Consider the following 14,939-nt stretch of genomic DNA (forward strand, 5'->3'; position numbering starts at 1 on the left):
GTGGCCTCGAACTGGCGACCTTGTGGATGTTATCTTCAGGCAGACGGAGGCTCTACCCTCTAGACCAGACCTCCTGCCCATGTGACCATGATAGACAGGTGTTTGTCTGAAAACCTTGGGGATTCTATAGGAGCACATGTCAGCTGGGTTTGGCTGACTGTATCTCCTTACTAAGAATACGCTAGCCATACTGTCCAGCAAACCTTAACTTTTGATGGAGAATAATACTTTTTGTGAATCTGGCATTTTTTAAGAAAGAATTGCTCTGTATTGTGCTGTGACTTGGATGCACCGCCCTCTGACATCCCATCCCAGCCCCACCTCACAGCGACAGGCGGGCCAGGAAGAGCCACGTCCGCGCTGGCTTAGCAGCCAGTTCTCGCGAGACTTCAGCGAGAGCCCCTCTTTTCCCCCTCACTGGAGAGGAGCGGCCCGGCGGGAACGCGCGCATGCGTGTTACACTGACGCGCTCAGCGCCGCGCCTCTTTTCCTCTCTCCCAGGCCAACCGAAGGGCGTGGCCAGATGGCGTCATCTGCCTCCGCTGAAGAAGACGGCCAATAGGAGGAGACGCGGGGACAAAAACGGGGAAGAGCGCGCGCATGCGCGGAACGACGCGCTCCCGAGAAGTGGGCGTAGCCGCCTGCGTGCCCCTCCCCCTCACCAGGTCCGTTGCTGGCGCCTGTGGCGGGCTGGTGGGCGACGAGGAGCGGCTGTCGGCAGGTGAGGAGCCGCGGAGGGGGGCGCATGCACTCTCAGACGGGCACCGCAGCCCCTCAGGGGCGGCTCGCAGCGCCCCTCCCCCCGCGCTGGGACGCGGTATCCCGGGCGCCCCTCAGGAGCAACGGCAACATCCGGGTCTTCGGCCGCCTCGCGCATGCGCAGTAGAGCCAGCAGCGGTCTTGCTGCGCACCTGTGGCAGCCTGTGATGTGTGTGGCTTGGTGGTGTAGCCAGAGGGGGGGCAAGGTGGGAGGGGGGCAGGGGCGTGCGAACGACCCCTCGCCTTCGGAGCCATTCCGGGCGGGGGAGCAAAAAAGGCATTCCCCCGCCCGGAATGGCTCCAAATGCGAGGGGTCGTTCGCACGCCCCCTGCCACCACCTTGCCCCACCCAGCTACGCCACTGCCTGCACCTGCCCCCCACTGACACCTGAGTCCCTCCATGGCAGTCTTTGCTGCACAGTGTCGCATGCCCAGTGGAGCCCCTGTTGCCTTCCACCCTGGAGTGCTCCTCTCCGTAGGTGGAATCCTCCCAAGCTTCTTGGGGGGGGTGTCAAGCTCCCCCACATGCTCCATCCTTCATCACGAGCATCCTATGCATACCATTCACACTGCGGGCCGTGGAATTACTACTTGCTCTTTGCTTGCTCGCTCATCAGGGTCACCAAACCGCGACCTGGGGGCTGTGCCTGGCCCGCCACAAGGTTTTGAGCTGATCCTTGGAAACTTGACACTTCTTTGCCCCCCCACGCCCCCTGCCAGGCTCAGTGCCTTGCCCCCCCTACACCACTGACTGCACCTTCCCCCCACCAACACCTGTTCCAGCCATTGCACGCTCCCTCTTAGGGGGTAGATTCATTCTTCAGCAGCTGAGCCAGGCTCCAACCTTTGTTGCAAAGTCTCATGTGCAGGTCTGTCTGCTGCACTTCTTTCCATATGGCCAGAGTGGTGTCAGCTGGCCAACCCTCAATTTTAGCCACCTGGACCATATGCTTTTAAACCCTCCAGTATGTATTCAATATGAGCCTCACCTCTGCTGATAAAAACAAATCAAAGAGAGGAAATAATAATAATAATAATAATAAAACTTTATTTTTATCCCGCCCTTCTCCCAAAAAGGGACCCAGGGCGGCTAAGCCCTGTTTCTTTTTTGTACCTGCATAAACCAGTCATTACAAACCAGTTTTGCAATTGATTGGACGGAGACCTTGTGTTTTGCATTGCTTTATATAAAAGTAATTTTTATATAAAACCTATATAAAACTGTCCAGCCCACTAAAATGCATAATGGATATGATGTGGCTTTCCTACTGAAAAATTTGGAGACTTCTGCTCTAAACTGGTGAAGGATCAAAAAATACCTTCAGATTGGTTCATGTGAAATCTGTGCCTCTGGCTGCTTTGTGGCGTGGGTGTTTCCAGCTTTAGCACTACCCCCTTTATGGTGGGAGGGACCCCCAGTTTGGACCGTCTTCCAAGCCGCAATAAATAGCATTCGGCTTCTTTAGTGTGCAGCTAGTGTTGAGCTGCTTGAACTCTTGAGTTATTTCGATTCTGAGATACTTTTGTTGTTCTCAGGGTGGTGCGGTGCCAGGGCTTCCTGCTGCCATGGGGGTACAGGACCGGCCTCAGTGCTTCTTTGACATAGAAATCAATCGAGAACCAGGTAAGGTTTGGGGTCATTGTGATGCTACTGTTTATTCAAAAAAGGCTTGAGTCAGTAGTGGCCCTGAAGGAGAAGTGCATGTAGTCAGCATGTTCTTTAGAACAGATATTTTATGTATGCAGCTGTTTTAATTCGTATTGCTATAAAATTATCTCTTTTCCTTGATGCAGCAGTTTTGAAAGTTGCTATTTGTGGCTAAAGGTTAACAAAGTCTACTTTGCAGCAACACAAATCAGTACTTGATTTATGGTTGTGTTGTATTAAAAGCCTGTCTGTAATTCTTTTGAGAAGGGTTTGGCTTTGTGCAAAGAAGAAAATAAGAATATGTCGCTGGATAACTTCGAATTTGAATTAGAGAAGTCTGAATGTTGATGTTTATGTATTAGAAAAAGTTCAGTCACTTTATAATGTGGAGTCTGCTGATCACTTATACCTGTCTAATTGCAGTTGGATGAACAAATAACTCAGTGCCATACCGTTTAATATAGACAATACAAATAATTAATGTGGGGAGATCTTTGCCTGTTCTAGCACCTCTTTGGGATGATCTTCCTTGCATATTAATGCTTTGTTAATTGGTCTTCAAATGTTTAATCTTTCACATTTGGTTGTTTACTGAAATGTTAATGGGGGAAAATGTGTTAATACTATCTATTGTACAGCAGAAGCATGACAAGCTATTAATAGTCTGGAGTTATTTTTTCTAAGCATCCTGTTTTGTGTGGGTGATGCAAGATTAATAAAATGGCTTCAAATGAAGTGCATGCTTATAATGACAGGGGAGTTGAATATGCTGAAAATTTGTGGAAGTGATATTGGATACACTATAGATTAAATCCTGACATAAGGAAAGATTTGATCTTTTATAGTCCTCAGATCCATCTTTCTTAGTTTGCATATTTCTTCCACCTGTCTATGGGTTGTGGCAGCCAGTAATAGTATGTCATAGACTTTATGGCATGGGGAATTGGGGGCTTATGTCATGTGTGTTGTTGCCTCCTAATTATAGTGATCTAATCATGCCGGACTGTCTGGATTTTAGATTACATTAATTGCAGCAGTGACAGTATCTTATCTGATATCCCTTGTTTTAATTATCTGTATGGATCCTTGAAACCTAATGCTCTTGCTAACCTGTTTGGAATACTGGTGAACATTTGGCTCTCCTGTCAAACTTTGGACAACATGCTACTGTGCTTTCTCTTCATTGGATCTATTTAAATGCTTTTTAATATTTGAGTTTTGATGTTTGTTTCTTGGATTATTGCAGCGGTTTCTTACCTTTATATAATGTGTACACATAAAGGTTATATTATATAGACTTTATATATCCTGAGTTACTTGAAACATTGTTAGAGAAGTAATAACTTACTTCTCTAACAATGTTTCAAGTAACTCACGATACACATAATTAGATAGAATTCTTTCTTGTAGCCTAATTTTATTTCGCTACCATTTGTGGATACGTTTTTCTTGTAAATCTTGTATATAGTGCATTATAGTCCAACAGAATGGAAGAAGAAACATCTTACTTGAGGAGCAAAAAACATTTAGAGATGAAAAAAGAGCTCTAACGACATGCACTTGACTGGAAATCTTTCCTTCAATAGGGGAAGGGACAGATTTCAGATTAAATTGTCATCTGCTTTGCTTCCTTCTGAATTGCCAAATTTGCTTGCATTTAAAATACTGTAGATACTCGCCTATAGTATATGAAATTTTTGCCAAGTATTCAAGCTCAAATCACTTCGACTTATCTCCGGGTCAATCAGAGTGCAAAGCCTTTCAACTCTGAAAAGTTTCTCAAGCAGCAGGCAGCTCCTTAGAAGCAATTTGTTAACCTTTTATTCTCCTCCCTTCTGCTGCAGCCTGGTTCTGCTTTGCAAATGCTTGCAAAGCAGGTCTGTTTTTTGAAACACCAGGATGGGATCCTCCTTCCCAGGCTACAATTCAGTGCACCATTACTTAAGAATAACACCCATGGAAAGCAGTGCGTCTACTGCTGAGTAAAAAGGGTTGCAAATATATGCAGCTGCATCTCTTTGCTGTGAATTGAATTGTACACTCCCAGTTATGTGTTATGGGTTGTATGTTGTACGTGGAGTTTCTGACTTAACACACCAGGCACCTTAAAGGTGGATTTGATTCCTGGTTCTCTTGCAGTGGTTGCCAACCTTTTTCACTTGCATATCCCTTGGCAGCCCATTTCCATAAATTGTACCCTTCGTATTAGCAAAATGTTTGTAATTAATAATACAAGCCCTCATCTCCTCTTTATGAAAGCCCAGACTTCATGTATTTATCACAGTGTTTTCTCTTTTTATCTGTTTGAAGAACAGAAAACTCTGCCTTTGCACTGTTTTGCACCAGAAGTGTGCTGAGAAATTCTTGGTGATTGATCACTTTCCATATTATGTTTCAGCTTTTTTACTGTGCTGGTTTTCAATCACTGTTTCATACATGAATTGATGAATAAAAACTAACTATTGGTGGGGCTTTCACAGCCAACTAGCTACCTCCCTTCCTGCCTTGCTGGTTATTGCAAGGCATTCCTGTCTTGCAAGGCATTCTGGAGCATGACCTGCCTTTTTCTACCATTGTTCCATTCTTTTTCAAGTACCCCTGAGACAATAAGATTTTTAGGGGTTTCTTGGAGAACTTTACTTCAAGTCATTCAGCAGACTACCTGTTTGAGTCTGTTCTAAAAGTTTGGAACAGATTCTGGATTAGCACATTTATTAGACTTTTAATCTTTTTTTAAAAAAAGCTATTGTTGCAAATGAGGAGGGTCCTCTGAACAAAATAATCTAATAGTACATTTACTGTGTTATATGTTCTTATTTAGTAGCCTACATACATATCTACCTTCAAAGCACTTCATATTTATTCTTCAAAATATTTTTTATGACTTTCCAACTACTGTTTTGTGCCTTCCTTCCCCTATGAAAATCTTCTCTCTGTATTAAAAACTGTCAGAGTTCTGAGAATTTCTTTTATTTGGATCTTAACAAATAAGATGGGTCCCACTTCTTGCCCCGAAAGCACACGATCCAAAAATAAACACAGAGGAAGGGGAACCAAGAGAAGTCAGGGATGAACTGGGGAAGGATACACAGTTGTTGCAATGACACGTATTAAAGCTTGTACTTATAGGGTACTGGGACTGGAAACTGCAGAGTCTTCCTGGAAAAGGTGAGTTTGGAGGGGGATTGGAAGGAAGGAAGGAAGTGGAGGTGAATCATGAAGGTATTCTGGGAGGCAGTTTCAAGCAAAGAGGGCAGCAAAAGAGAAAGGAAGGAGTCCACAGGGCTCCTTTGGGTGACTGAGGATGGTGAAGGTCACTGGCAGGAATGTGTTGGGATATAAGAGGGAGGAGAACAAGGTTTTATAGGGGTGTGGATAACTGGGGAGAGAAAGTTACTTATGGGTGTTAAAGTAGTGGAGTGAAGGTTTTAAGGCATTGGGCAGAAGAATGTTATAGGTGGCAGAGGCATAAATATTGGGCAGTTGGTGTGGACAAGGCCGGTAAGGATGGGAGTAGCTTGTTGCAGAGTCTGCCTGCACAGGAAGTACTATAATGGGAAAGACTTGATCACTTAATGCAAGGTATTGAGGAGATACTGCTTGATGTCTGAGTAAGAGGCCTAGATATCAGTCGCTGGGGTAGAGGGAAATATAAGAGACCAGCAGCACCTAGGAAAAAAGCATGCTTGCTGCAAGTCAGAAGATGCAATGGAATCTTGATTCTGTTACCTGTTTTTCCATTTGATGGACATTTTTCATTTTGCTAGTGAACTTTTCAGACTATGAGTCCCCCTTATGAAAAATGCCATAAATTATTTTTTTTTTCTCTGCCAGAAATGTGTGTATCTGGGAAGAGACACAAAAATAGAGTGAGCATTATCTATTGGCTGCTGTCAAATACAGCAGTGCTGATCCTGTTACCCTGTACTAATGTGAGAAGTTGATACACTGCCTCTTCCTCCCTAATGCCAGGCTGCTTACTGGTGAGGGAAGAGAAATTATAACTGGGAACAGCAAAGAGTAGAAGGGACAGATGCTGTGTCTTTAATCCTGTTGTTTTTTAGCTTGATCTTCTTGCCTCACAGAAAGTAGAGAGTGATTTGTGCACAAGAGACTTTCCCCAATGTTTGTATCATTGAATGTTCGTGTAAACATTTGTGCATGGAGTTTGCAGGCTCAAGAGAATCTGCAAATGAACTCATTGCTTTGCTGTATAGAAACACCAGGGGATGTGGTGCTTTAGTATGTCAAACTAAAGGGAGTAATGAATATACATGGTCTTGAAGATTGCTTTGCAGTAGATGCTTGCCTAGGTTCTTTTGCCCCCCTTGAGGAGCTTTGGCTGTTTAACTTAGTTGAGGGTGTAACCAAGTGATTCCCAAACTGAGCCATAACTCTCTAGGGAGCCACTGAAAGCAGTCAGGGGAGTCACAGAATTATCCCTGGGAGCCCCTGCCCTTCCTCAAAGCCAGCATTCTCAGAGGAAGAACTGGAGAAAGGCAGAGACTGCAGCATTCTCTCCCCTTCTTGACTTACTGGCTGGGTCCAGCTGTGGCTTCCATTCCTGTTGTTTCACTTGGCATCAGTGGCTGCCAAAGTCTGCTGCTGTTTCTAGCTCCCTTCATCCCAATTATTTTCAGGGAGAAAAACGGAAGTACTACCGAAGTCTGGCATACTCAACCCGCCCCCCCCCCGAAAGTAACACAATGGGGAGCCGCAGCCAGTGGCCAGTAGATAAAGGGAACCATGGGTTGAAAAAATTGGGGAGCCACTGGTGTAACCAATTGATGGATTCTTTGATCATTAATTAATCCATAGAAGAGTACTAAAGTGTCAAACTTGTACATACCAACGTGCCTATTCACCAATGAGAAATAAAAATGGCCACCAGGCACATCCCCTTTCTCTGTCTCTTTCTTTGCCTCGTCCTTCCAGAGAGATGGCATGCAAGTCTTGTAAGGTGTGTGTGTGTGTGTGTGTGTGTGTGTGAGAGAGAGAGAGAGAGAGAGAGCGAGAGCGAGCATGTGCAAGCACATGTGCAAGCAGGAGAATGTGTTGGGCAAAATGTTTTAATTGTTCCAGCAAATGTGTTGGGCAAAATGTTTTAATTTTAAAAACCTGCAGCAAGAGCGTATGAAAGTATATTAATTAAAGTTCATGACTGCAACTTTGTTAGAGTTGCAAAGTAATTGCATTATAATTTTATTCCAGTTGGTCGAATTGTATTTCAACTTTTCTCGGATGTATGTCCAAGGACTTGCAAAAACTTCCTCTCCCTGTGTACAGGTAACCTGCTTTTTGCATCATTGTGAATAACTGTAAACAATTTTAGATAATACACAGCAGCATAATGAGGCCTCTCAAATGTGACTGAGGCTGTAATCCTATCTCCACTTATCTGGGAGTAAGCCCCATTTACTATAATGGGACATTTCTGAGTAGACATGCATAGTATTGGACTGTGAGCCTCCAAGGTACTAAAGAGCTCTGTGTGATGTCAGAGATGAGCCACCATTGGTTTCCCACTTGAGTTGGGGCAGATACAAAAAGTACATTTTCACCAACAAGCCTGTCTTTTTAAAAGTTCTAGTGTGTGCATGTGCCAACCTGGTCATAACTACTTTTGGTAGTTCTATAAGATGCAGAAGCTTATCATCAGATTTATGAAACTACCTGTATTATGATAGTGAGACTTCTCAGGAGATACTGTAGCCCTGTGTGTTAAGGGAGTGAGAAAGCAGATATTAAGACCATAAGAAGAGCCTCACTGGATCAGACCAAAGTCCACCTTCCTGTGTCTCACAGTGGCCCACCAAATGCTTCAGGGAACACACAAGACAACACACAACGTGCGCCCTGGTGCCCTCCCCTCCATCTGGCATTCTGAGATACTTTGGCATTCAGTACACTGTAGTGACTTACTTATACGTGTCTAGTGTAACCTTCGTTGCTAGGCTCAGGAGTGTGCCAGATGATCTGAGTAGCATCAGGTATGGGTTGGGAAGTGTGTGGTGGTGTTCTGGTCTACAGTGTGGAGTAAAAATGTATACCTCACGGATTCTTGTTGCCATCCTTCAGTCTTGGAAAACTATGGTATCATGCTCTGAATAGCGGTTCTGGAACAGAGTGTCCTCTCCAGTGCGCCAAGCCTGGGTAAAGTAGGTATGGAGGATAGGCCGTTACCAAATCCCCCCTCTCCACGTCGCTGAAATGGTCCAATGGAAAGGCAGAAGCCAATACGGTTGGTTCCAGCGGCGTCTCAGGAGTTGCCAGAACATGACTCTGTTCAGTCATGAACTGCCTCAGGGACTCCAGCTCCGGATTTTGCCTCGAGGTTGACTCCTGAAGCCTTTTCCATAACTGGATGTAGCCACAAGGCAGTGGAGGTTTGGGATCAGAGTTTTCCTTCTCTCAGATGAGCTGCCTTCCCAGGCTGAGGAGTCCCATCTACCCGGTGGCTGTTTAGTCGCCTCTTACGACAAGTGCAGCCAAACTGAGGGCCTATTCTTATCCCCAGCCCCCCGGGGATACCTCACAAATGTAGAACATTTAACATGGAGCTTTTGAGCCCCTGTTTCCAATAGTCCCCAAGGAGGACTATGGTCTATGTTTTACAGTCTATGTTTAATCTCTGAGGGAAGTGCATGGAACTGGACAGTGGCTGTGTGGGGACCACTGGAGCACACAGTGCACCTGGAGCACACAGTAATGATGTCATCACTGAGCTCCAGAGCACTAACAAAGAAGCTGCACAGGGTTCAAGTTCTAGCCATGCAGCTAAACAGGAACGCTGGTTACAGCGCAATTATTTGATTGTCTACTCAGAAGTAAGCGCTGTTGAGTTAAATGTGATTTGCTTCTAGTTAAGCATGTGTACAATTGCAACTTTAGGCTCATTTGTTGAATTTTCCTGCCTTTTACCCACTCTGTTTCCTGCACAGTGAAATGAAATATCAAAATGGAATTTCCAGTAGCTGTTTGATTGTTGGTTCTCTCTCACACTCAAGGGATCAAATATTATTTAAACTCTCCGGATCTGTATCTGGACTACTTTTCTCTGAAACATCTTTCAAGTGATTGCAAAGATTACTGATGTGATCATTAATGTCAAGCAATCATTGGCCACCTCTCACAGCATTAAAACTTTTTGGGGAAGGGAATAGGGAGACTTCGTGTATCCCCAAATATATTATTGTATGTAATTGTTAAAAAGAGAGGGGCAGTTTTTTCTAAGCTAATAATCTACATATATTTCCTCCTTTTAGGTGAAAAAGGAATTGGGAAAACAACTGGAAAAAAGCTCTGCTACAAAGGTTCTACATTTCACCGTGTGGTTAAAAACTTCATGATTCAAGGTGGAGACTTCAGTGAAGGTAGAGCGGCATTTTTATTTCTGTTGGTTTGTTTTGCTAAATAGGCATGCCTGTAGTAGTTAACTACAACATTGTTAATTTTTAAGACTTAGTGGTTCCCTTATCTTTGGTAAAATGTTAGAAACCACTGGAATAAACAGGGTCCATGGTAAAGACCCTCTTTTCCAATTAACGTTGGCTATGAGAGAAGGGGGAACCACAGAGGGTTGATGAGGCTCACTGGGGCCATCAATTAAAAAAAAGTTGAGAAAATTTTTCTCTGCTCTAAAGCATTGCATTTTAAGGAAAAGAAATGTACAGTTGCTTTAAAGGTTGACTCATAATTGGCGACATGTTCTTGTTTCACTATAATACTACATTACAAAGACAGCACTTGTGAAAAATAATTTTTGATTATGTTGGATGTTAAACCAGTTGTGATGTCAGCCCCAACAACTCTGTGTGGAGGCAAGTTTAATCAGGGCTCCTCCACATATGATAAAATTCTGACACAGAAGACATTTCTATGTAAGAATTTGTTTGAATTTCACATGCATGTGCAGTTTAAATTACGTGTGTGGAGAATCATTGTATGTGACATTCTGCCACAAGAGTCACACAAATGAGATTGTGCAAAAATCCAATAGTTTATCTTATCTGAGTAAGAAGACCATGATTGTATCAAAGGATTAAAATCCATAGTGTTAAAAATCCAACATTTTGTTCTGTGACTTTTCCAGAACTTTGTCAGGGAAACGAGCCTTGAGAGGCCATGTTCCTGATGAAGTTTCTCTGACAAAGTTCTGGAAAAGTCAGAGAAAGAAAAGTTGGATTTTCAACAGCGTGGATTTTAATCTTTTGTTACAGTCATGGTCTTCTTACCTGGATATGATAAACTGCTGGATTATTACTGGCCATGAAAACCTACGGATGTGTATTGTGCAGAAATTTTGTTATGTCACATGGAAGTAATTTGTTGACAACTGGGTTTGAATGTTCACTGCTGCTCTACTTGTTAACTCACTTCTTGGTTACTGCTGCTTTCTTCATTCCTGCTACCCTGAAGGCTTAACGTAAGTTGCGTCCACAGCTGAGAGTTTGCTCAATAACTGCTTTAGTGCAGGGAGCAACCTTGAGCTGCAAAATGCAGATGTGAACAAAGTATAATTGTACCACTATGAATTTCCTGTTGGATGCAGAAACAAAAAACCTGCCAGTTCTACATACAATATGTGTTGTCATCTCTAGTGTACATCTCACTCTCTTACCCTTTCCCCCATACACCATTCTGGAAGTGCAGGGAAAAGAGGAGGCAAGTAGGCCCCAAAGGAGAAAAGTAACTCTTGTGTACCTATTAATCCAATAACAGAGTTCTTGTGGGTGGCCCATTTAGGGCTGTAAGTGTTGTAGAACTTAGGGTGCAATCCTATCCTGCGCTGGAACAGGCAAGCCAAGAGGCTTACGCTGTATCCAGCGCAGGATAGGAGCCAAAAGCTACTCAGCCAGAGGCGAAGGGAAACATTTCCCCTTACCTCTGGGTAAGCACCACTGGCCCCTATGGGTCTCCTCAGACTTGTGCCACCCCTTGAGGTGGCACAAATCTAAGGAGAGTGTTGCTGCTTGGAGCTGCTCCATTCCCCCTAGGAACAGGAATTGGGATCTGGCATAACTGCTGGACCCCAGCCCCACCTCCCACTCCCTGCCTGCTCGGCCCTGGGGCCAACCACCACCCACCCTCCCCCGCCCAGGAAAGCCTCCCTTCCGCCTCATCCCTGCCTCCCTCGCCTACCTCAGAGCCTTGCAGTGCCAGTGCAGCCAGGCCGACGCAAGGTGCTCTGAGGAGGCTGGCGCGGAGGCTTCTGTCACCACAGGCTGTTGCCTCTCTGAGCTCCAGCCTGGCTTTCTCTGAGGACGTTTGTGACCCTCCTGGGTCAGTGCAAGGGACTTGCATGAGCCCAAGTCAAGGACTGGTTTGCGCCTTAGCTGTACTACAGGATTGAAAATTCAGCTTAAACAAATCTTTAATGAAACTTGTGAAAAATCATTAATCAAGAGTTCAAAGCTGGATTAAGTGGAGATGGTCCTAATTGTCCCCAATGTCTCTCACTAGATACTGTGAATTATTCCAAATCTTTTAAATGTTCCTGCAGGGTTTAATGTGTACTTCTTTATGCTAGGTAATGGAAAAGGAGGTGAATCTATTTATGGTGGATATTTCAAAGGTAAGATTGAATAGTTTTTGATGGGTTTATTGCTTCAGTTTTGAGAGTTTTGATTCCTGAAATGTTTAATGAGAAGGTCTACTTAGATCACCTTTGCATGAAAATAATGTTGCATGGATATTATCTATGTGCATGAGGTTTTTTTAAGACATATACTGTAATATTAGAGTTAATGGTCAAAATTAATTGCGGCTAACTTAGTGGTTAAACGTGACTTCAGCATGGAGGCTAGGCAACTTGATTCATGAGAACTCCTGTCTTCCTGCCTAAAACTGTCAACATATTCTTTTGTTTATAGAGAATGTGGTCTTTTGCAAAATGAAAAGGTAAGAGACAAAAGCTCAACACAAATTCAAACTGTTCCCCTGCACCCTTTTTAGTCAATATATGGACCACTGATAATGAATTTGTGGCTGGGTAAATGTTGTAGCTTGGAGAGAAGCCTAGTTTGAGAGGCTCTAAAGTGGTCTTCTCTTTGGGCAAGGAAATAGTGGGATTCCGAATTCTTATCTCTGAAAAGTCTTCCCTTTCCCTGACCTTTTAAGGTTTGTATGTGTATTGAACTTTAAGAATATTTTTCAGAAGGTGCTTATTTTTCATAAGAGCAATAAATCAATTGACATTGTTTAACTTCACCCATGAAGAGTTTTGTAATATTTTAAAAACTGATACTGGTGTTAAAAACAAGAACAAGGTGTTGATGTTGTTGCACTGTTGGTTACAGTTTTTAAAAAAAAATTTATTTTTCAAATTTTTATACAACCCTTCCTCCAAGGAGCTCAGGGTGGTGTACATGGTTCCTTTTGTCCTCACAACAACCCTGTGAGGTAGGTGAGACTGAGAGATCATGATTGACCCAAGATCACCCAGGAAGCTTTGTGACCAAGTTGGGATTTGAACCTGAATCTTCCAGGTCTAAGTCCAACTCCCAAACCTACACCATCCTAGCTGTGTGTACTGAAAATGGTTGGATGGAGTATAGTTTTTAGCATACATTTTTTTTCCCTATTGGTATGTGCTTCAAACCTTATGTTCTGACACTAAATATAGTTAGTGGCAGAAAAGACTGTCCTTGATAGTGGTTGAGAAAGTCCTTACTATAATTTTCTCTAAGATTGTAGAATGGGTGAGTACAAATATTCTACTACTGTGCGTTTGTAGTTATTCTATTAAACTGTTCAGTCATAAATGTTTACAATTTTATTTATAAGTGAAAACCATTTTCCTGACTAAAACTAGTTTTGTTCAAGACTTCTATACTCTTCTAACCAACACTTTACTCTTAAATGTCTAACTTGTTCGGACTGAAGCTGAAAAGATGGCACAGTTTTCTCCTTTGTTTTTGGAGATTTGTTTCTATTAACTTTTGCATTTGGTTTTAAAAAATTGTGTCTTGAGCCTAAGCTGAATTAATCACTTGACTGCTCCCTGGATTTAAGGAAAATAAATTATGCATTTCTGCCTGGGAACACTTCATGGAAAAGAGACAGTGTACTCTGTGAGTGGATTTCTGAGAGACAGGAAGAGTATATTTAATGTTAGGTTGATTTCCCTTAGACAGCAAATGTAATTGTGTTCAAGACAGGTTTTAGAATTAAGAAGGATCTCACTGTAGCTGACCACTCCAGACTTTCAGCAAGTGGGTGATTAGTAGTGATTTGGATTACAGAGAAACCAATAATTACCAAGCACTGTGTTCCCCCTACTTTAGATGGATTTGTATTCCAGGAAAGATGGCATTTAAGGCTCCTGCAGTTCAGGGGGCCTACTCTTCAGCCAGTCAGAGATATTGTCTTGCTTCACAGCAGAAAAATGATGTTTAATCTTGTATAATTTCCTTAGGATGGAGTTGAACAAAGGGCTGTAGTTCAGTGATTGAGCATGTGCACACCTGCATAAGGTCTAGGGCTCAATCCCTGGCATTGTCAGTCACAGAAAAGTATCTGAGCTGAGAAAGTCCTTAGAGAGTGCCCCCCCCCCCGCATTTCTGACAGTATTGAGATGGACTGACCCAAGATAAAATGCAGTAAAGGCAGCTTTGTAACAACCCTATTTGTTTTTAAAGTAATTTTAAAAGCTGTTATCACTCTAGTAACTTTACAAATCTCAAGTATCTTGTACTGGGTGTTCCTGGTTTGATTGTGTAAATTGTCTCCACTTTTATCATGTAGCTTGCTTTTTAAAGTTTTCCTAGTGAACAGCTGGAGAATTCCTCCTTGTTACAGTTTAGTGATCTCTTTGATGCACTTAAGGGTTCAGAAAAACTGACTAAACTCTCTTTCTCTTTTCTTCAAACAGATGAAAACTTTATTCTGAAACATGATAGAGCGTTCCTTTTGTCAATGGCAAACAGAGGGAAACATACAAATGGTTCCCAGTTTTTCATGTAAGTACATGTAATTTGAGAGCTAAGCTTTTCTAAAATGGAGAAGCGCTGTTCATGAGAAAGATGGTATTGCTAGTTGATTTTAAGGAAGGATTTGAGCAAAAAGTAAATTGCTATAAGCATGCTGGTAGGCTTCCTGTTCTGCTTCTCTTCTCAAAATTAGAGAGAGAATGTATATTTTATAGGCATATTGCTTTTTCTAGAATATTTGGTTTTGCTTTGCATCTTTAAAAAATATAAAAGCATTTCAAAAAGAATTCCGTGTAGTATTTTATATTTTCTTCCATTTCTCAGACAAGAGTTGCTTTTCACAGCAGCCCATGGTAATTAAAATTCAGTACACAACATATAAACAGTCTTTGCTACTGACCTGATTATCTTAATCAGAGTCAATTTACAAGCAGCAGTTAAAGTGTATTTTCGAAGGGAGTTTTTCTTTCAGGAGAACTTGTCTGAAGTTTGTCCATACTTACTGCCTGCATAGTGCACATGTACCAAAGTGTTTCTGCACACATTTTGAATCCCTTGAACTACTTTTCAACTAGTTTCAATGTTAAGTGGCAAAGTAGCTT

The 14,939-nt window shown here is 42.8% G+C and overlaps 1 protein-coding gene across 6 annotated transcripts in view; it reads left to right on the forward strand.

Annotated features, from left to right (window-relative positions):
• Nucleotides 1–662: 662 nt before the first annotated feature.
• NKTR (natural killer cell triggering receptor) overlaps nucleotides 663–14,939 on the forward strand; it is a 48,095-nt gene continuing 33,818 nt past the window's right edge. For 4 of the 6 annotated variants that reach the window (XM_066626927.1, XM_066626929.1, XM_066626928.1 and 1 more), the window contains exons 1-6: nucleotides 663–721; nucleotides 2,296–2,383; nucleotides 7,619–7,693; nucleotides 9,673–9,780; nucleotides 11,937–11,981; nucleotides 14,280–14,367. In XM_066626927.1, coding sequence (XP_066483024.1) covers nucleotides 2,326–2,383; nucleotides 7,619–7,693; nucleotides 9,673–9,780; nucleotides 11,937–11,981; nucleotides 14,280–14,367 — 374 coding nt within the window. In that variant the 5' untranslated portion in view covers nucleotides 663–721; nucleotides 2,296–2,325. Of the gene's footprint in view, nucleotides 722–2,295; nucleotides 2,384–7,618; nucleotides 7,694–9,672; nucleotides 9,781–11,936; nucleotides 11,982–12,279; nucleotides 12,308–14,279; nucleotides 14,368–14,939 lie in introns of those variants that run through there. The other 2 variants (XM_066626931.1, XM_066626933.1) reach the window with 2 other exon arrangements.

Source organism: Tiliqua scincoides, chromosome 5 (genome assembly GCF_035046505.1).
Source record: "Tiliqua scincoides isolate rTilSci1 chromosome 5, rTilSci1.hap2, whole genome shotgun sequence".
Classification (NCBI taxonomy): Eukaryota; Metazoa; Chordata; class Lepidosauria; order Squamata; family Scincidae; genus Tiliqua; species Tiliqua scincoides.